The sequence below is a fragment of the Equus przewalskii genome, chromosome 16 (assembly GCF_037783145.1).
Source record: "Equus przewalskii isolate Varuska chromosome 16, EquPr2, whole genome shotgun sequence".
Taxonomy (NCBI): domain Eukaryota; kingdom Metazoa; phylum Chordata; class Mammalia; order Perissodactyla; family Equidae; genus Equus; species Equus przewalskii.
In genome coordinates, this window is record NC_091846.1 from 813,512 (window position 1) to 835,715 (window position 22,204).

The 22,204-nt window shown below is 34.5% G+C and overlaps 1 protein-coding gene across 25 annotated transcripts in view; it reads left to right on the top strand.

Moving 5' to 3' along the window:
* The window catches only part of ZMYM2 (zinc finger MYM-type containing 2), a 94,423-nt gene that overhangs the window by 37,296 nt on the left and 34,923 nt on the right, over positions 1 to 22,204 (top strand). For all 25 annotated transcript variants that reach the window (XR_011527734.1, XR_011527733.1, XR_011527735.1 and 22 more), the window contains 5 exons: positions 675 to 887; positions 10,776 to 10,847; positions 16,326 to 16,476; positions 16,948 to 17,063; positions 19,975 to 20,091. Coding sequence is in view for 22 of the 25 variants with exons in the window: in XM_070577773.1 (XP_070433874.1) it covers positions 675 to 887; positions 10,776 to 10,847; positions 16,326 to 16,476; positions 16,948 to 17,063; positions 19,975 to 20,091 (669 nt within the window). In the remaining 3 variants the exon portion in view is untranslated. The remainder of the gene's footprint in view (positions 1 to 674; positions 888 to 10,775; positions 10,848 to 16,325; positions 16,477 to 16,947; positions 17,064 to 19,974; positions 20,092 to 22,204) is intronic.

Sequence of the window (22,204 nt, forward strand, 5' to 3'; positions counted from 1 at the left end):
AAAGTCTTTATAAGTATCCCATTCTCCCATAGAGAGAATGATTTAGGAAAAATTAAAATATAATATTAATTGACTATTTTTTTCTAGAGGTTGAGAGCACTCCTAGGCAAAACCAGTGTTTAAATAAATAGGCTGACTACACAAGAAAGACAATAATTTTGCTTAAGAAGTAGAGCAAGTGGAGGGAATATTTTTTGATAAACTTCACAATGTTAATATGGTCTTAAAGTTTTTGCATGTGACTAAAGAAAAAGGAACCTTGTGTATACATACCTCATTTGAATTCTTTATAATATTGGTTTTCTCTCCCTTCCCTTTTCTAGAAGAGCAGTGTACTTACAGTTTCTTGTAGATTTGTCTGAAGATTTCCAGTCTGTTTAAAACTAACACTGTCCAGACTGGCTTGTTTCCTATCAGTCTTAGATACTTCTAGAGAAGTTTGTAGTGATGTCACTGGTGGTTCCCCTCCTTAGCCCCCTGCCAGACCATATATTCTTTATGTGTATAAAAAGAGTTCAAAGAATAGTGAAATGGGCTTTGTCTTTACATTTCCATAGACAAACCTTCCACTGAAAAATTATTGAACCATTCTCTTTCTGTTGGAGCACCTTGTTAGTTAGCTGCTTGACATACTCCTTTGTTTTTTAAAATTTTGTTTGTTGTTTTTCTTTTAGATTCGCCATGAAGTTAGCTTTAAAAATATGACTCATAAGCTGTGCAGTGACCACTGCTTTAATAGATACAGAATGGCCAATGGTTTAATAATGAATTGTTGTGAACAGTGTGGAGAGTACTTGCCCAGCAAAGGTGCTGGAAACAATGTCCTGGTGATTGATGGTCAGCAGAAAAGATTTTGCTGTCAAAGTTGTGTCAGTGAATACAAACAGGTAACTCATGATCTAATCAAAATTGGCCATTCTTTTGAATGTGTTTTAAATTGCTGTAGTAGTTTTACTCTAACAGCATTTGTTAGCCAGATTTATTTTGGAATCTCATTTAATTTTGTTATTGTTTTCACATCTTGGAAATGACATATCTCAAATGAATACTGAAATATATGTAGATTATTGGAAATAAACTTGCGATTTTATGTATAAAGGTAAATGCTGCCAGAATGGCTCCTCTTTTCAATTTTCTTTTTTGGATGATGGAAGAGGGGTTGCAAATAGGGCTTTTCAAATGGTTAAGGCTTAGCTTAGGAATGATTATCTTATTTATATTTCAATTTTAAGGTTCATTTAAATTTTAAAGTCTTTTTGATGTAGTTTGTTTTTTTATTTATCCATATGATTCAAAAGTAAAATGTGCATAAAAAGATGTACGTAGAGAAATCCAGCTCCCATTTCTATCTTCTCTTGGTTCCTACTCATTCTTTATAGATATCGATTTTTTCAGTTCTTAGTATTTTATGTTTTTTGTTCTTTCTGAAAAATTCAGGAAATATGTAATTCATTCTTAGTTTCTGTTTTTTCTATTTAAAGGTGGCAAACTGTATGTACCATATTGCACCTTCCATTTTTCGCTTCACAGCATTTTTTGGAAATAATTCCTTATCAATGTATATATATAGACCTTCCTCATTCTTTTTATGGCTGCATTAGTTAAATTTTCAGGAATTTTGTGAGCTAGTTGTTAAAAACACCCATTATTAAAACTTAAATTATAGAAACTTATAGATAAATTATATTTGTATCAGTCTGCTAGGGCTACCATAACAAAATTGAAGACTGGAGGTTTCAAACAACAGAGATTTATTTTCTCACAGCTCTGGAGGCTAGAAGTCCAAGATTAAGATGCCTTTCTGGGTTGGTTTCTGGTGAGATCACTCTTCCAGGCTTGTAGAAAGTCTCCGTAGATAGTCTCCGTCTTGCTGTGTCCTCACATGGTCTTTCCTCTGTGTGCAGAAGGAAAGAGAGGTATCTCAGGTATCTCTTCCTCTTACTATAAAGATATCAGTCCTATCTGATTAGGACCTCACCCTTAGGACTTATTTAACTTTAACTGCTAATAAGGACTCTAAGTCCTAATTCCAAATACAAGCTCTTAGGGAGTAAGGGCTTCAAGATAGGAATTTTGAGAGGACACAGTTCATACCATAACAGTTTTGAAAACAAAAAAAAATAAATATTCAAAACCTAACACTTCCTAATTATTTTATTACATTTAAATATTAGCTATACTTCTAAGGTTATTTACATCTATTGTATTTGTATCATGGAAATATATATAATGGTGTGCTTCTGTGCATCTGTTACCAATTTCATGTTTAGTTTGTTGTTGGCAGCCTGAAAATAGCCATAGTGGGAGTATTTTCATGGCAAATGCTGTAAATTATGGTGCATTTCCTCACCTTCCAAGAGCTAGTAGTTAACCATATGCAAGACAACACTGGTCGGAACAGTCGTTTATTTGATCACTCTGCTGTTGATTTTGCTGTTAGTTTTGAAATCAGAAAATGAGTTCTCCAACTTTGTTCTTTTTCAAGATTGTTCAGATATCGTAGACCCATTCCAATTTTATATGAATTTGAGGATCGGCTTTTCCTTTTCTGCAGCAAAGGCTATTAGAATTTTGATCGTCATTGCATTGATTCTTTAGATTGCTTTGGGTAGTGTCGACATTTCAGCAATGTTAAATCTTCCTATCTATGAACATGGGATGTCTTCCCCTCTATTTAAGTCTTTCTTAATTTCTTTTCAGTAGTCTTTTGTAGTTTAAGTGTACAAGTCTTCACCTCTTGGGTTATATTTATTTCTAGGTATTCTTTTAGACACTTTTGTTAATGGAATTGCTTTACTAATTTCTTCTTCAGATTGTACATTGCTAGTGTTTAGAAGCACAGCTCATATTTGAGTGTTGATGTTGTACCCTGCAACTTTCTTGAATTTGTTTGTTAGCTCTAGCTTTATTGTGGATCCCTTTGGATTGCGTCTGTATAGGGTCATGTCATCTGTACAATGTGATAATTTTACTTCTTCCTGTCTAGTTTGAATGCCGTTTGTTTCTTTTTCCTAATTATTCTGTCTGGAACTTTCACTATTATGTTGAGTGTAAGTGGTGAAAGTGGGCACCCTTGTCTTGTTCCTAATCTTAGAGGAAAAACTGTCTTCACCATTGAGTATGATGTTAGCTGTGGGTCGTTCATATATGGCTTTTATTATGTTGAAATAGTTTTCTTCTATTCCTATTTTGTTGGATATTTTTAATCATAAATGGGTGTTGGATTTCGTTGAACATTTTCTTTATCATTTGAAGTTGTCATGTGGTTTTTAAAACCTCATTCTATTCATGTGGTGTGTTACATTGCTTATCTTACATTGAGCCACTCTTGGATTACTGGGATTAATGCCACTTGGTTATGGTGTCTAATACTTTTAATATGCTGTTAAATTTGGTTTACTAATGTTTTGTTCTGAATCTTTATATGCATATTGATAAGGGATATTGGTCTATAACTTTTTTTGTTATGATGTCTTTCTGTCTTTGAAATCAGGGTAATGCTGGCTTGATAGAATAGGGGTGGGAAATGTGCCATCCTGTTCTGATTTTTGGGAAGAGTTTAAGAAGAAATTGTTAGTTCTTCTTTAAATGTTTGGCGGAATTCATCAGTAAGGTCATTTGGTCTGGGCTTTTCTTTATTGCAAGATGACTGATTTTTGATGACTGATTGACTCTTTTTACTTATTATGTGTCTGTTGATATTTTCAATTCTTCTTGAGTCAGTTTTAGTGGTTTGTGTGTTTTAAGGAATTTGTCTATTTCATCTAGGTTATCCAAGTTGTTGGAATGTTAATTGTTCATAGTATTTTCTCACAGTCCTTTTTTTCAGGAATAATGTTGTCCCTACTTTCATTTCCTTGTTTTGTCCTTTGTATCTTTTATTTTTCGTAGTCTAAATAAAGGTTTGTCAACTTTTTTGATCTGTTCAAATGACCAACTTCTGGTTTCATTAATTCTTCTATTTTTCTTTCATCTGTTTTATCTCCACACTAATCTTTCTTACAGATCTTCCTGGGCTTACGATGGGGTTATGTCCTGATAAACCTATCGTAAGTTGACGATACGTCTAATACGCCTAATTTACTGAACATCATAGCTTAGCCTAGCCTCCTTTAAATCTGTTCAGAATGCTTACATTAGCCTTTGCTTGGGCAGAATCAGCTACCACAAAGCCTATTTTATAAGAAAATTTTGAATATCTCATGTAATTTCTTGAATGCTATACTGAAAGTAAAATGCACAGTGGCTGTCTGGGTCCAGAATGATTCTAAGTGTATCCGTTGTTTACATTCATGATCTCATGGATAACTGGGAGCTGCAGCTTGCTGCCACTGCCCAGCATCACGAGAGAGTGTTGTACCACGTATTGCTAGACTGGCAAAAGATCAAAATTCAAAATTTGAACTATGGTTTCTACTGAATGCATTTCACTTTTGCACCATCATAAAGTCAAAAAATTCTGAGACGAACCATTCTAAGTTGAGGACTGTCTATATTTCCTTTCTTCTGCTGGCTTTGGGTTTAGTTTTCTTTTTCTGTTTCTTTACAGTGTAAATTTGCTTATTGATTTGAGATACTATTTATAATTATAAATTTTCCACTGGTCATTGTTTGCATTGCACCTCATCACTTTTGGTATTTTGTGGTATTTTGCTTTTATTCATCTAAGTATTTTTAAATTTCCATTGTGATTTCTTCTTTGACCTACTGGTTAAGAGGGTGTAGTTTTTTTTTTTTATTGAGTTATTGATAGGTTACAATCTTGTGAAATTTCAGTTGTACATTAATGTTTGTCAGTCATGTTGTAGGTGCACCACTTCATCCTTTGTTCCCACCCCCCACCCCACCTTTCCCCTGGTATCCACTAAACTGTTCTTAGTCCATAATTTTAAATTCTAAGAGGGTGTAGTTTAATATCAATGTGTTTGTGAACTTTCCAGTTTTTCTTCTGTTGTTCATTTTCTGGTTTCAATCTATTATGATTCGAAAAGATACCCTATGTGATTTTAGTCTTCATAAAAATTTATTGAGACGCTTTTGTGGCCTAACATATGGTCTTTCCTGGAGAATATTTCATGTGTACTTGAGAAGAATATTTATTCTGCTGTTGTTGAGTGTAGTATTCTATATATCTGTTACACTAGTTGTTTTATGGTGTTACTCAAATCCTGTATTTAGTCATTGAAATTCTGTCTAGATGGTCTATCCCTTATTGAAAGTGGTGTTATATATTGGATTCTCCAACTGTTACTGTAGAATTGTCTACAATATTGTTTATCGTTGTTATATCTTCTTGATAAATTTACTCTTTTATCAGTGTACATTGTTTTTCTTTGTCTCCTATATCTGTTTTTGACTTCAAGTTTATTTTGTTTGATATAGTCTAACAACTTCAGCTTTCTTTTTTCTTCTTTTTTGTGAGTAAGATTGGCCTGGAGTAGAGCTAACACCTGTTCCCAATTTCCTCTGTTTACTTGAGGAAGATTGTCACTGAGCTAACGTCTGTGCCAGTCTTCCTCTATTTTGTGTGGGATGCTGCCACAGTGTGGCCTGATGAGTGGTGCTAGGTCCACACCTGGGATCCTAACCTGTGAACCCCAGGCCCCCGAAGCAGAGCGTGCGAACTTAACCACTACACCGCCTGGCAGGCCCAGCTTCATCTTTTTGTTAGTTACTGTTTGCATGGAGTATCTTTTGCCATCATTTTGCTATTTGTGATTTTAGATGTAAAGAAAGTCTCTTGTAGACTGCATATAGTTGGATCATTTTTTATTTCCATTCTACCAGTCTCTGCCTTTTGATTGGAAATTTTAATCCATTTACGTTTAAAGTTATTCCTGATGAGGGAGGATTTATTTCTGCCATTTGTCTTTTTGTTTTTTATATGTCTAATACCTTTTCTGCAACTCATTCCCTCCATTACTGCCTTCTTTTGTGTTTAGTTGATTTTTTGTAGAATTGTTTTGATTCCCTTCTTATTTCCTTTTGTGTATAATTTTTAGATGTTTTCTTTGAGTTTACCATGGGGAGTACATTAAACGTCCTAAGTTTATATCCATCTAATATGACTTGATAATAACTTGACTGGCATTTAAAAACTCTGCTCCTATATAGCTCCATCCCCTTTATGTTGTAATAAGTTACATCTTAAACATTGTGTGCCTAATAACATAGATTTACAGTTATTTTTTGTGCATTGGTCCTTAAAATCACGTAGGAAAGAAAAAGTGAATTTACAAACCAAAAATACAATAATACTACATTTTATATTTGCTGATTTAGTTACCTTTACTAAAGATCTTTATTCCTTCATTCTGCTTGAGTTACCGTCTAGTTACCTTTCATTTCAGCGTAAGCCTTTGACTCTATTTAGCATTTCTTGTAGGGTAGGTCTAGTGGTAATGAATTCCCTCAGCTTTTATTTGGGTATGTCTTTATTTTCTCTTTCATGTTTGGATAATAGTTCTGCTGGGCATAATATTCTTGTTTGAAAGTTTTTTTCTTTCAGTATTTTCCATTTGTTGTCCACTGCCTTTTGACCTCCATGGTTTATGATGAGAAATTGGTGGAAAATCTTATTGAGGATTCCTTGTACTTGATGAGTAGCTTCTCTTTTGCTGCTCTCAAGATTCTCTCTGTCTTTTAAGTTTGATTATAATGTGTTCTGTTGTGTCTTTCTCTTAGTTTATTCTGTTTGTAGTTTGTTTTGTTTCTTAGCTTTGTAGATTTGTGTCCATTATCAAATTTGTAGATTTATGTCCATTATCAAATTTGTGAAGTTTTCAGCCATTGTTTCTTCAAATAATCTTACTATCTTATTCTCTCTGTTCTTCTGGGACTCTCATAATGTACATGTTGGCCTGTGTGATCTGTCCCACAGGTCTCTTAGGCTTTGTTCACTTTTCTTGATTCATCTTTTTTGGTTTTGCTCCTCAGACTCCATAATTTCACTTTCGGCCTTGTTACTGCTAGTTGTGGTGAGAGTTTCTACTAGTTCTCATCTTAAGTGGCTAGGTGGGTTAGGGTACCTTGTAACTTCCTAATGGGGTAGAAGTTCAGGTTCCCTACTTGTCCTTTTCTGACATTACCTTGGCTGGGTTGCTGGGGTGGGGCACCTTGTTGCAACCAGGCCAAGATAGAAGACTAGGCTCTCCACTTGGCCTTTTCTGGTGTAGGTGGGGTTAGTGCCACCTTTTTTTCTGTAGTGTTTGCATGAGGTAGAGGGGCTATTGGCTAAAAGTTTTGTGTCTTCCCAGGCTATCATTCCAATTGTGTTTCTCTTAGAGGTGTGTCATTTCTCTTGCTGTTTCAAGATTTTTTTCTTTGTCTTTATTTTTATTCAAAATTTAATTGTATTATTTTATTCAGTTTTTTTCAGAAATTTGCCTGTGATATTATACTGTGATTCTTTCAGTTTATTCTCTTTAGAATTGCTCAGTTTCTTCTGTCTGTAGGTTTGTCGTTTGCTTAATTTGCAGTGTTTTCAGATACTTCTTTGAGTACTTTTCCAGCCGTGTGTAGGTTTGTCCTTTGCTTGATTTGCAATGTTTTCAGATATTTCTTTGAGTACTTTTTCAGCTGTGTTCTCTTTATCCTTTCCCTCTGGGACTCTAATGAAAGTTACATCTTTTGCTGGAGTCCTGCAGATCCCTGAGCCTCTCCAAGTGTGTTTTCTTTCTGTTCAGATTGGATAATTTCTATTTTCCCATTCACTTATTCTTTCCTTTGTCTTCTCCATTCTGCTCTTGGTCCTATCCATTGGGATTTTTGTTGTGGTTCTTACTATTTTTTACTAATACTTAATTTTTTAGAATAGTTTCAGTGTTACAGAAAAATTGAGCTGATAGTACAGAGTTCTCATGTTATAACCCCTCTTATCCTCCCCCTTTTTTTTCTGAGGAAGATTAACCCTGAGCTAACATCTGCTAATCCTCCTCTTTTTTCTGAGGAAGACTGGCCCTGAGCTAACATCTGTGCCCATCTTCCTCTCCTTTATATGTGGGACACCTGCCACAGCATGGCTTGCCACGCGGTGCCGTGTCCGCACCTGGGATCCGAACTGGCAAACCCTGGGCCGCCGGAGCGGAACGTGTGCATTTAACTGCTGCGCCACCAGGCCGGCCCTCTTGTTTCCCCTTGAATTGACACCTTAAATTAGTATAATACATGTGTTACAATTAATGAATTGATATTGATATATTATTATTGTGTAAAGTCCAGTTTATTTGGATTTCCTTAATTTTTATGTTATGTCCCTTTTCTGTTCCCGTTTCCCATCTAGGATACAATATTATATTCAGTAATCATGTTACCTTAGGCTCCTCTTGCTTGTGACGTTTTCTCAAACTTTTCTTACTTTTGATGACTTTGACAGTTTTTGGGAGTCGGGTGTATTGTAAGACGTCCCTGTATTGGAACTTCTCTGATGTTTTTTCATCATTAGACAGATTTGGGGCTATGGGCTTTTAAGAGGAAGATCACAGAGGTGTTTGCCTTTCACACTTTTGCCATTTTCATCACATAACAAGGGTACATCTGTCAACATGATTTATGACTGTTGAAGTTGATTACCTTGTTGAAGTAGTCTTTGTCAAGATTCTCCACTGGGGGGGCTGGCCCTGTGGCCGAGTGGTTCAGTTCACACGCTCCGCTTCAGCGGCCCAGGGTTTCACCGGTTCGGATCCTGGGCGCGGACATGGCCCCGCTCATCAGCCCATGTTGAGGTGGCATCCCATATGCCACAACTAGAAGGACCTACAACTAAAAGTATACATCTATCTACTGGGGGGATTCGGGGAGAAAAAAAGAAAAGATAGGCAAGTTGTTAGCTCAGGTGCCAATCTTAAAAAAAAATGAAAAAAAAAAGATTCTCCATTGTGAAGTTAACACTGTCCCCCTCCCCCTTGTTTCCATGTTGTACTCTTTGGGATGAAGTCACTCTTTCCTTTAAGGGTGGAGTATATAGATACTTGGAATTCTTCTGCATAGAAGATTTGTCTCTTCTACACTTACTGATTTATTCACTTCTTTATTAATAGCTGTATGGACTCATGGATATTTATTTTATACTTTGGGTTATAATTCAGTACTTGTTTATTTTGTTGCTGAAAATTTTCTGGCTTTGGCCATTGGGAGCATTTTCACTTGGCTCCTGTGTTCTTTTGACATATCTCATTCACTGATTTTTAAAAAAAATTTCTGTTACTGGTTTTTTCCAGTCCCAGAATTTCCATTTGGTTCTTCTTTATATCTTCTATTTCTTTGGTGAGGATTTAGCTTTTCATTGTTAAGTGTGTTTTTATTCCTTGCTGAGACGTTTTTATTATGGCTGCTTTAAAAATCTTTGTCAGATGGTTCTAACATCTTTAGACATTTGGTGTTAGCATCGTTGATTGTCTCTTCCATTTAAATTGTTGTTTTCCTGGTTTTTGGTAGGATAAGTGATTTTTTTCATTGAAGCCTGGGCATTTTGGGTATTATGTTATGATAGTCTGAATCTTATTTAAATTTTCTTTAGCTGGCTTTATTTGGCACTGCCCTGACAGGGGAAGGAAGGCTCGACTTCATTATTGCTAGGTGGATTTAGAAGTCCAGGCTCTGCACTTGGCCTCTCTTGACACTCATGAGTGGGGGAAGAGCTCCTTGTTAATGCTAGGCGAGTGTAGGCGTTCCAGCTCCAGTCTAGGCTTTGGCTGATTCCACCCTGATTGGGAGCAGGAGGGAGTATCTCCTTACTGTACTCCACATAGCCTCCACCAACACCAAATGATCCTGCTCTAGTGGATATAGAAAATAATCTTTGTACTATGATTGAATAAAATAAAAGTTATTTTAAAATTGTGTTTCATGTTTCATTCTTTAAAATATTGCTTTATATGTTTTATAATTCACATACTGTGTGTTCATAATTTATAAGTAAATAAATGAGAATCATGCGTACATTGGTACTGATAAAGGGACTGGAGGCCACTACGCAAGATGCTGTAGTGAATGTCTTCTTTTCCTGTAGCGTGGGAACTAAAATTGTATGGCGATCTTTTCTTGACTTTGCCCTCCCCTTCTCTTTTGTTCTTTCTTTCTAACATTTAACTTGGCTGCCATTATTGTTTATCTACGTTCCCATTGCTTAATTAGTTTCTGGAGTATACTGATACAGCTAATTAATAATCTAGATCCTGGCAGTGGAGACTGTATAATGCTTAACACTTGTCTTTCAGTATTGTCCATTTTCATGTGTAGTATTTTGACTTTCTTGGAAAGCAGGACGCTTTCTGCAAGGAGTAAGGATGTAAATTCATATGTGCTGGGAGCTATTATATGCAGATGATGAAAATTGTAACTGTGTAACCTCCAAATCGCTTAATTTACAGGACTTTGAGATATCATTATAAGTATTGTTAATAGACTTTAATGAGATCTTAGAATATATTGTCATCTAAGAGAAATGAGATTTTTTGCAAGGTCTGCTTAGAGGTGAGTCAAATCTAAGGGTCTATTTTTAATTCTTTATTCCATTATACTATTGTTTTATCATTGTGATCTTTTTCTATACGCTAATTAAAATTATTTGTTAATTTTTCTGTAAGTTGGGCAATGGCATTGGGAATAGGATAGATAAGCATTGTTAAAAGTTTGGAATGAGTTTATAAGTCACAAAACAAGTAATTAAGAATCAACTTTTACAGATTGCTTATTTACCTTTCAATTTAACAGACATTCTTTTCATATGGTTTTTTAAATATGTTTTTATAAAGTCTTTTAAAATCTTCTTTTAGGTAGGTAGCCATCCAGGCTTCCTGAAGGAGGTTCGAGATCACATGCAGGACTCTTTCTTAATGCAGCCTGAGGTAAGCAGGAATGTAGCTGGGTCAAGGCCCCGTCAATTTCATGCACTGTTACTGTCTTTATTATGCCTCTGAAAAATCATAAATTTTCAAGTATATTGAAATTTATGAACTTAAAATGTGCCAGATGATGGTTTTCTCACTTTATCTCTAAGACATAGACAAACTTTTTTATTTCACTGAATTTTACATGTGCTTTCTTGTGATATGCTCATTTCCTTTTAGGTATTGATGTTCTTAAAAAGTCATTTTCAGATATAACTTTTTCATGCACAGTACCTTGTCCACAGTAAGCATTTAATTATAGGATATAAAAGTCCTTCTCTTTTGTGCCTACCTGAAAGATAAAAACCTTTTCAAAAAAATTTTCAAATCTATATTTTTGTTAATCTAGATGAATAAATTAGTACGTGAATAATAAATGTATACAATTAGGAATAATTGTAACAAAATAAGGAATTTTATGTTAATATCTGTCTGATTAATCTGTATACCTGATTCAGATTTTGTCCAGTAATGTCCCTTATAGCAAATGGAAAAATATTTCTTCATGCCTCGGATCCAATCCAGGATCATAAGCCATTATTTCTTTAAAAATCTTTGGCTTTTTTCCCCCCCTCTTTTCTGAGACGCCAATTCCAGATCTGTTAGACTTCCTGCTATTGTCCCATGGTCACTGTGCTTCTATTATTTGTTGAGGTATTTTTTGGTCTTTTTTTCCTTCTTTATTTTGGAAAGTTTCTCTTGTTGTATCTTTAATCTTACTAATCTTTTCTAATCTATTATACTATTAGTTCCATGCAGTGTCTTTTTCATCTCAGATCTTGTATTTGTCATTTCTAAAAGTTCCATCTGGGTCTTTTTTATATCTTCTATTCCTTGCCTCATTATGTTCATATTTTTTTCTACTAATTTCTTTAATATATCAGCATATTTATTATAGCTATTTTAACTTTTTTGCCTACTGTTTTCCTATCTGTCATTTCTAGATCTGTTTCCACAGGTTGATTTTTTTACTATATAATGAGTTATATCATGTTTTGTGCAATGTTTAAAAGCCATTGTTTCATATCTTTTGTCTAATTTTCTGTTTGGTAAAGGTGAGAGGTTAAATCTAGTCTCTTACTTGGGGCTGGGAGTGAGTGTCTTATCTGCTTCAATCTGAAACACTTCCCCAGTCTTTGTCTTTAGTGACCTTGACATTTTTGAATACTATAGGACACTTGGGAGAGTACTCCTCATTTTGGATTTGTCTGGTATTTTCTCAAGATTAGATTGAACTAATGCCTTTTTTTGGCATGAATACCTCATAAATGATACTGTTTCCTTCTGGCAGGAGGCACGTGATGTTTGTTTGTCCTGTGTGTGACTGACTGTGTGTTACCTTGGTTCACTTTGGTAAGGAGGTGCTTGTCAGACTTCTCCAGGGACCACTTGCTATTTTTCCTTCTGTATTTATTAAGTTTTTTGGGGTGATATATTTGATACTATGTAAATATCCTGTTGCTCAGCATACTTTTCACCCACTATTTTTAGCATCTATTGTCAATTAGAAAAATTTTCAAAATTACAAAAATAGTATATATGTGTTGAAAGAAAAATTGTAAACTGTACCGTAGTGAAGAAAAGGAAAACATGATGATGTGTATATTTTTTAGACCTTTTTTTCTCTGTACAAACATCTTGCAACAAGTAATTTCAGGATTTTATTGAATAAATGGAGTATAAGTTTTATTGAGTTTATCTCTTAGTCTTCACTTAGTATAAACATTAGTACAACACCATGTCATTGCTGAAATTTTATCATCACTACCTCTAATCAGAGTTCTTCACTATTTTTATGCTTTGGACTCCCTTGGTAATATGGCTAGACTAATTCTCAGAATGTTATTAAATGCATAAAATAAAATATCTGTGATTATAATTAGAACTTATTAGAATTATATCAAAATACAGTTATCAAAATGTTTTTTAAATTCTTGAAATGTAACATATATACTTTATTAATGCATTAAGTAATAATATATAGTGGTTAATGACTATAATTCTTTTGAAGCAGTGTTGAACACAAATGATACATTGAGCTAACCACCAATACAATATGAAAAGCTGGGGATTTTTGTTTATTTTCTTACATTTTTTTAACCTTTTTTTTTTTTTTTTAAGGAAGATTGGCCCTGAGCCGACATCTGTTGCCAATCTTCCTCTTTTCTCCCCTTTTTCTCTCCGAAGCCCCAGCACATAGTTGTATATCCTGGTTGTCGGTCATTCTAGTTCTTTTACGTAGGATGGTGCCTCAACATGGCTTAATGAGCGGTGGGTAGGTCCATGCCCAGAATCCCGACTGGGGAACCCGGGCTGTCAACACAGAGCACGTGAAGTTAACTACTTGGCCACGGGCTAGCCCTTGATTTTTATTTGTGACATGGTCACAGGTACTGCTGAAAGTAATGTGGTTTGTTGCCTCCAATTAGAATGAAAGAGAATGCAACATTTCATTTAAAGTTAATGAATATAAAGATTTTTTTTTCCATGCAGTGTAATGGACCCAAGTTTAACTTGTATTTGAATATGGCTAGGAAGTAGGCTCTGTGCAGACTGTATCTTCGTACCCATTTTCTAGATTAGATTTGCAGCAACAAGTATATCGAGCCTGTATGTCTTGATCACATTCCCATGTGGTTTACTCACTTGGTCAAAATGTACTGAATGAAATTAATTACTCACGTGTAAAAGGAAAAATTAGGGGGAAGTTTTAAAATCAATGTGATGGTTAATTTTGATATTCACGTGGAACTGGTTAAAATAAAAAGTAAGGTACTGTTTTTCAGTGAGTAGACTGAAAATGAATCAATTTGCCGTAAATTCCTCATTGTATTTACCTTTTACCTTACCAGTATCTTGTTTCAGTCAGTTTTAGTGTGTTGTTTTTCACTGAATTCGTAAGTAAGTTTGTTTTTTCTCCATGCCTGAATGGGGAATATATTAATTGTGTATTTGTTCCATTTAATTTCATTTCTTTAGATTACTCAGTGCATGTTTATAGGATGCATAAAATTTAACTATGATTATTTTGATTGCTTACATATGAAGCAGAGAAAACGTGGCATGAATGTATATTTCTCTTTTTGCTAATGTTCTTCCATTAAATGGGTCCTTTTGCTTTTGAAGTAGTGGTAGCTATGAAAGTGGCTTTAAAATATTTTCCGTATTAATGATTCTATCTTTCTGATAGTACTTTCTCATTCTCTTCAGATAAAAGTATTTGTCAATGTGGACCAGTTGCTTAGCTCCTTGTTTACTTGACTCAATTCAACTGGTCTACTTTTTATTGGTACGTCTTACAGCTTACTAATTAATTACTTAACCATTCTGCCAATAAAATCATTGTCAACTTGAAGGATGTTTCTAATAAGTTAAAGAAAAATCTAATCCAAGATTAGATTAGATGGTTGGACTTCACTTATATTGGTAAAAGAATACTTTATAGGTGCTCCTACATGGAGGTCTCATATGTAAATCTACTGGGAACTGCTTTATTTTTCTTTGTGTAATCCTGCAATACAGTGGCAGGTGTCTTAATAATTTTAGTGTTCCTAATTTGTACTGTGGCGCCAGATTTTAAACATTGTTTTATCTTCCATTATTTTATTGATGTGTTTTCTTTGATCCTTTTCCCAATGTAAAAATTTAAATTAGTATATAGTTCTCAGGAAAACATGTTGTCATTCCAAATGAAAAAACCAGAGCATTCTCCTCTATTGTCCTTGTAACATTGGGAGGGTCCTAATTGGACTTAATATTTTTACAGTTATTCTTAGTTGTTCCTTGTTACCATTCTTTTGCTGTTGATTAAGAGCCTATCAGAGATTGAAGAATGAGTTGATTTCCACTTTGAAAAGTAAAAGTTAGGGCTTCCTTTAAGTGATATTTGAGTAAATGAGGAATAGACAGCATGGGTTATTTTTTATGGTACCAGAATGAATATAACATACATTCTTGGTACATAAATAGCTATATTTTCTCACACCTATTTTATTTGTTGTATGCTGAGAAAGTTTTTTTCTTTTTCTTTTTTTGATCTTTATGTTAATGTTTATTGTTTTTATCTTCAATTTATTACCTTTATTTTCTAAAATGCTGTGGCACTTCTGAAATTTATCCATGCAGTTTGCCCATTTTATGTTTTTTTTAGCTTGATTGTCATCTTGTGTGACATCCATTATTCATCTATCTATGGAACATTTTGAGGCTTCTTATATCATATCGTACTGGATGCTCTTGGGTATGAAGATGAGTAAAATAATCTTAACGTCAGGTGGAAAGATGGATACAGATATTTTTGACATGATATGTGGTATTTGATGTAACTGATTATGACAGTTTTGTAATGACTCAGAAGAGAGATCAAATACAAGTTGCACTTAAAGGCTTGCCTTTCCTTGTTTGATTTCTAATTGTGACTGTCAAGTTAATTTTTTAATACAAACACATCAGTTGATCTGAATTGTATTTTTTGTAAGACTGTCTGCATTTTCATGACATTGCTTTTGTCTCATAATTTTCAAAGTACACCTCGTTTGGTTTTACCTTCATATACAGTCATGCGTCGCTTAACAACAGGGATACATGCTGAGAAATGTGTCATTAGGTGACCATAGAGTGCACTTACACAAACCTAGATGGTTGAGCCCACTACACACCTAGGCTCTATGGTACTGATCTTATGAGACCACTGTCACATGTGTGATCTGTTTTTGATTGAAATGTGATGCAGCACGTGACTATTTTATTTTGTTTTTTTGAATTACATCAATATTGGCAAATATTCACCCTTGGCAGAAAGATTGACTGTATTATTATCTGTTGACTAATTATTAACTGTAATTAATAGCCAAAAATCATTTTGAATGAGGTTTTTTTTTTTTTTTACTTAAGTTGAAAAAAATGTATATTTTATTGTGGTTGAATGAGGTTTTAAAAATAGTTGATAGATGGGAAGGGAAGTTCCAAAAGTGCTTGTAACAACAGCAGCTCAATGGAAAAAGTACTTAACATCTTCAAATTATTCCTTTAAAAAGTCTGTAGTCATTTGATTATGAAGCCTTACGTTTTGTAGGTCCATTTAATTTCTTCTGTCAAATGACAGGGAAATATGTCATTGTAAACTGAAAACTCTGTACCTTTCTTTGATTTTCAGTTTTTACTTGCCTATTTGTAGGGATCTGTTAAACTAAATTAGTAGAGAAAAACACTATTTTTGAAGGAGACCTACCTGAGATCATTACGTTTGTTTGAACCTAAGTTAGCTGCATTGGGGTTAACCATTTGCATACAGATGAAGACTTCTGACCCACTAAACCTGATGAGAGATTAACAGAATTGTTTTGCAGAGAGAGCAAGTGTAATGAAAAATACAGTAATTTTTTTTCTGGTTAAACTGTGTCTTTCTTAATTATCTTTTTATGTTTCCAATTTTAGAAATATGGAAAACTGACCACTTGTACTGGCTGCCGAACACAGTGCAGGTTTTTTGATATGACTCAGTGTATAGGTCCTAATGGATACATGGAGCCATATTGTTCAACTGCTTGCATGAACAGTCACAAGACAAAATATGCAAAATCACAAAGTAAGTTTCAGGTATTTGGAAGTTAAAAAACTTTAATAACATGACTAATTTCTTAACTACTCTTCTCCTTTAACTTTGTTTTTATGCTTGTTTTTAACCGCATAAATTGTTTATTATTATACTAAGCTTTCTTACTGCAGACTTTCAATAGTTTTGATTATTCCATATTTCTTTTAATTTTTCAGGTATTGGTGAAGTTCTCACCATGTCTCTGTTCTTAGCTAAAATTGTTTTTCCATCCAAATGTTATCTAAAACTGAGATTTGTTTTCATGTCTCTGTATGTTCTAGAGACCTAATAGTAGACTCTCATGACAGTCTTTTTTCAGGTATAAATAATCTTGGAAATTAATAAAAGAATAGTTTACAGAAGCTTCCATTAAACTATTCTCAGAAGTCAATTTTTTTTTTGTTTTTTTTTTAACTTTTATTGCTTTATAAGGAAATCAGATATGTACCTTTTCTCTCCTAGGTTTGGGAATTATTTGCCATTTCTGTAAACGAAACTCTTTACCTCAATATCAAGCCACAATGCCTGATGGAAAACTGTATAACTTTTGCAATTCCAATTGTGTGGCTAAATTTCAGGTTTGTTATTTACTTTGCATAACCCCCACCCCCAATAAACTACACATAGAAAATAAACAGTGTAGTATGCTTTATGTTTATTTAATGTGCTAATTTTTCCATAGTTTGTTGAGGGTCAAATTAGAGAGTGGAGATTCTTGAGTCACAGTAAAGATAGCTGCACCAGCTCTCTACTTAGCACTGAAAATCTAATTGACTTTTTAAGTGTTACTTATGATACAGACTTTAAAGAAAAATGTTTTAGTATAATTAAGCTCAGTGCCTATGTAGTATTTTCTTAGTAGATGGTTTGAATAACATGTGACTCTTAAGGGGAATTTTGTTTTATGATACACGGATGAAGGGTGTAGGTATGTTTAGCCTGTAAGTGATAAGCATAAATGTTTTCCTTGTATATTAGAAATATGCCGTGTAACAGGGGATTGGACTTGGACGTAGGCCGTAATTTAATACAAGATCAGTTTCAGGGAGACATTTTCTTTTTGGTAAACGTAAAGAGCTTTCTGACATAGTTCTTCAGAGTCGAAGTATGGTTAGTCTCAGAAGATAGTATTACTGGAAGTATTCAAACATAAGCCAGTTGACCACTAGGAAGGAATAGTTTAGAGGAGATTCAGCATTTGTTAAGTGGTATGAGTAGGTTTACCTGTTTTGTGTGAAAATTTCAGGGTGTTACTCAAGGTTTTAAACCCGTGCGTAAAGCCATGCTTCCGTGAGTTAATTCATCCAAGAATTCTACTGTGTTGCAGGCACTGTGCTCTATGTTAATTTATTTAACTAAGCAGTCTCTTAAGTATGTTGCAGTCGTTACTAGAGCAGTTATTAGCATTTAAATTGAGGTGGTTTTGATTTCAGCCAGATGAATGTTGTTTCTGTTAATAGTTATATCCTCTGAGCTTAGGTGATAAACCACATTCAAGACTAAACTTTTATTTTGAAAGTTGGGATCATGGCCATTGATAGATCTTTAGAGTGGTAAATATTCCTTTTGATTTGCTGGCTTTTGTTAAGCTAGAAATTAAAGAATAAGGATTAATTAGATGAGGGAAGGGCAGTGTCTTTGGCATGCTACTTGTCAGATTTTAGCTTCCTTTATTCCTTTTTGATGTTGGGTAAACTGAAATGTTAATTGAAAATATTTTAACTACTTTTTTCATTTAATTGAAACTTTTATGATCTGTGATTTGATGAGACCATTCGTATATGTACATTGTGTATTTTAGAGAAAGGATTTAGAATCGTTTCTGAGGAATGCATCCAGATAAACCTGGAGGCAGCCTCATCACTCTGTAACTCGGTGTTAAAGTAATACAAAGTTGACAAATAGAAAAGCAGCATTGTTTCCCTTTATCTTACAGCAAACCATAGATATTGAACTTTGTCTTCATTAGATGTTTTTTCATTTCAAAGTAAGATAATATGATAGTATTTCATTTGTTTTGAAAGAATAATTAACTTTAATGGACTAAAAATTTTAGAAACTCTAAGGGTAATGTTGCTGGTTTTTGTTTCAAAAATTTATTCACCTGTGGGGCTGGCCAAGTGGCATAGTGGTAAAGTTCATGCGCTCCTCTTCAGTGGCCTGAGGTTCGTGGGTTCGGATCCTGGGCACAGACCTGGCTTTGCTTGTCAGGCTATGCTGTGGCAGCACCCCACATAAAGAAGAGGAAGATTGGCACAAATGTTAACTCAGGGCCAATCTTCCTCACAAAAAACCCAAAAAAGAAAATGGTAATTAAATATCAGTGTACACACCACTCAGGTTGGAAATTATAACAAAACTTTTAAGCCCATGTATGCTCTTATGTTTTTCTATTCTGTAAATTGTTTTAACTTTTAAAAATGTAATAAAACTAAAATAAATTCCTGATATCGATACCAGTCTGCAAATCTTTTTCTTCCTAACTTTGTCTAAGAAATGATAAGGGGCCGGCCTTGTGCCCAGTGGTTAAGTGTGCGCACTCCACTTCCGTGGCCCAGGGGTTTGCTGGTTTGGATCCTGGGCGCAGACGTGGCGCCACTCATCAGGCCATGCTGAGGTGGCGTCCCACATAGCAGAACTAGAAGAACCTACAACTAGAATATACAACTATGTACTGGGGGGCTTTGGGGAGAAGAAGGGGAAAAGAAAGATTGGCAACGATGTTAGCTCAGGGCCAATCTTTACCAAAAAAAAAAAGAGAAAGAAATGATCAGTTTTTAAAAAGTGATGTAGGCTGTTTTTGCTGATGGACTTGAAATGAAAATGGTGGTAAGTGGGACGAATCACTGGTAAATGAGCTGTTGGAGAGGGAACTAGGAACTAGGTTTTTAAAAACATTCATTTACTAGTTCAGAACTTGGTTAACTAACATCACTATTGTTTGTTTACATTTTCTTAAAGAGAAAAAATTATAATTGAACTGTATGATTTTTGTTCCTTTTTCATATAATTTTATTTTAAATAAATAGCAGTAATCCTGTGGTAGAAAATGAATTTCAGTTTCATATAACTTAGTGTCCTAGTATAATTTTTAAAGATAAAATTAAAAATGTAATTTTATGTGTTGAGGAAATATTTAAGCAAAATGCATACTATTTTCTGGACATAGTTGGTATTTGACAATAGTCACAAATAAAAATTCTAAAATCCGGGGGCTGGCCCCGTGGCCGAGTGGTTAAGTTCGCGCACTCCGCTGCAGGCGGCACAGTGTTTCATTGGTTCGAATCCTGGGCGTGGACATGGCACTGCTCATCAAACCACGCTGAGGCAGCATCCCACATGCCACAACTAGAAGGACCCACAACAAAGAATGAATATACAACTATGTACTGGGGGGCTTTGGGGAGAAAAAGGAAAAAAATAAAATCTTTAAAAAAAAAAAATTCTAAAATCCATATCGAACAAGGTATGTTTTGTTCTTTATTTTAGGCTCTAAGTATGCAGTCTTCTCCAAATGGCCAGTTCGTAGCCCCAAGTGATATTCAGTTGAAGTGCAACTATTGCAAAAATTCCTTTTGTTCAAAGCCAGAAATCCTGGAATGGGAGGCAAGTCATATTTTGTTATGTATATTATCTAGTGCTAAAATAAAAGTCTAGTAAAATTACTGTGCATTTCCATTTGAGAATCTATTTCTTAGTGGATAAGGATTAGTCTTTTTTAGTTTTGTGATGATTGGATTATTTACTTTATGTGGCACCAACAAAGGATCTGTTTCTTTTTAGGTCAAACAAAAAATTATTGAAGTCCTATTCACTATATAGTGAATATATAGTTCATAATAGTGTTCATAACAGTGAATACTATTATGTGTTCATAGTAGGGTTCATAATAGTGTAAAGAATGTCACTTTGTTTAGCTATGTATCTGGAGTATCTGTACAATATTTTTCACATTTTCCCCCATCCTTATAAGTATTGTCTGTTAACTATATCTTGTATTGCCTACTACCTGTAAAAATTAGAATTTGTTAGTCATCTACCATGTTGTCATGTAACATTTTATAATTATGTTTTAATGAAAGAACCCTAATGTAAATTTATTTTTTTCTCCTCACTCTTGCCTTCACTAGTTTATCAATTTACTTTGCCATATCTTTTTGAAAACTCTGATCATTAATTTTTGTTTCTATGAGCGGGCAATAATGGATGGATGGACAAAGTGGCCCTGGTTGAACGTTTCTTTCTTGAGCAATGTTCATCTTTGGCCACTCTTTATTTCATCTTTTTCGAGGGCATAGAGTATATAATAAAATGGTATACAAGAGGGAGTACTAACAACAGACTGCTGTTGAGCCAAAACTTATTAGTGGCTGTTAGCAAGTCACTCAGTATCTGAGTGTTAGGTGAAAGGTGATACCCAGAAGTGAACTACACAATTTCTAAAGTACTTTGGAAATTGAAATTTCATTATTTTAACACTTTAGTCCCTAGAAATTTTTTTAGTTTGTTATTTTTGTTTGGTGCTGTCTCAATAATTTAAACCAATTATTCTTTGAGAGTGTCTTTGGCACCTAGTGATGATTTTTAGTGACTAATACCCTCTTTAAATCATGGCAGGAAGAATGTTGAAGGCCCAATAAGAGAGAATGGGGGAATGAGGAAAGAAACCCATAAGCTAGGACATAGAAGTATATCATGTAGGAAAGGAAGATCCCACATAAACTGAATTTTGATAATAACTAGATGAAAGTGAGGTCCTTTCGGCCATCTCCATGTTAGCCCTACTCCACTTTTGTAGTCTCGTTGGTGTGTTGCTTTTATTTACAGGGAGTTTAAGTGTTGGAAGGAGTTAAGAAACACTTCAGACTGAATGATAGTTGAACCTGTTCCCCAGGGGATTGAAAATTTAAGGGCCTCCTGCTTCTCATTCCATGGTTGGCAGTTGTGGTTTCTTTGTTGCTGTTTTCCTCTTAGAAGGTATAGGTCCATGATGGGGCAGCTTTCCATGATGATTGCCTTACTGCTTGAGTTCCTTCCTAGATTCTTTCACCTTTCTTATCTCTGTCTTCACGTATTTTTGCTAAGTGTTGGGTAGATGATTTAGACCTAGTCTACATCCTCCGTCATAATGGAGGGGGAAAGCTGCCACCCTGAAAGTGTTAACTTGTTCCTGTTTGGCTGGATATCTGAAAAATAGCTCTGGCTATTGTGGGTTTGGGGCCAGGAGAAATAACTAAATAATTACTAACCTTGCTCTATTCAAGGGAACCAACTCCGTCTTAAGCTTAGCAGCACACTGTGTGATGGCCCCAAATCGAATACTTGACCCCTAATTGGTCTGTTACTATTAAGCAGTGATAGGAATGTGATTGAACCTACTTGACTACATTCAAGAAAGAATATTTCTTTTTGAAGACATTATTAATATCATAATTCTCATCTTTTTGTAGCATACCCATGTTGTATCTTCCATTGTTTTCTTCCTATTTTTACAGTTGTTAGCAACACCAGACTCCCATCTTGTTTAGTGGTAGTTTTTCACAAGTAATTTTAGGGTAGTTAATGGTATTGAATTTTGTGGAGCTGTCTCTAACTGTAGCAGTGAATTAGTTACACCAGGTGTCTGTGGCCTATAGGAAATGTATCCCTAAAGATTATAACATTAAGTAGCTAAATGATTTAACTTTGTTTTCGTAAACGTGGCTTGTTTATTTCTTAA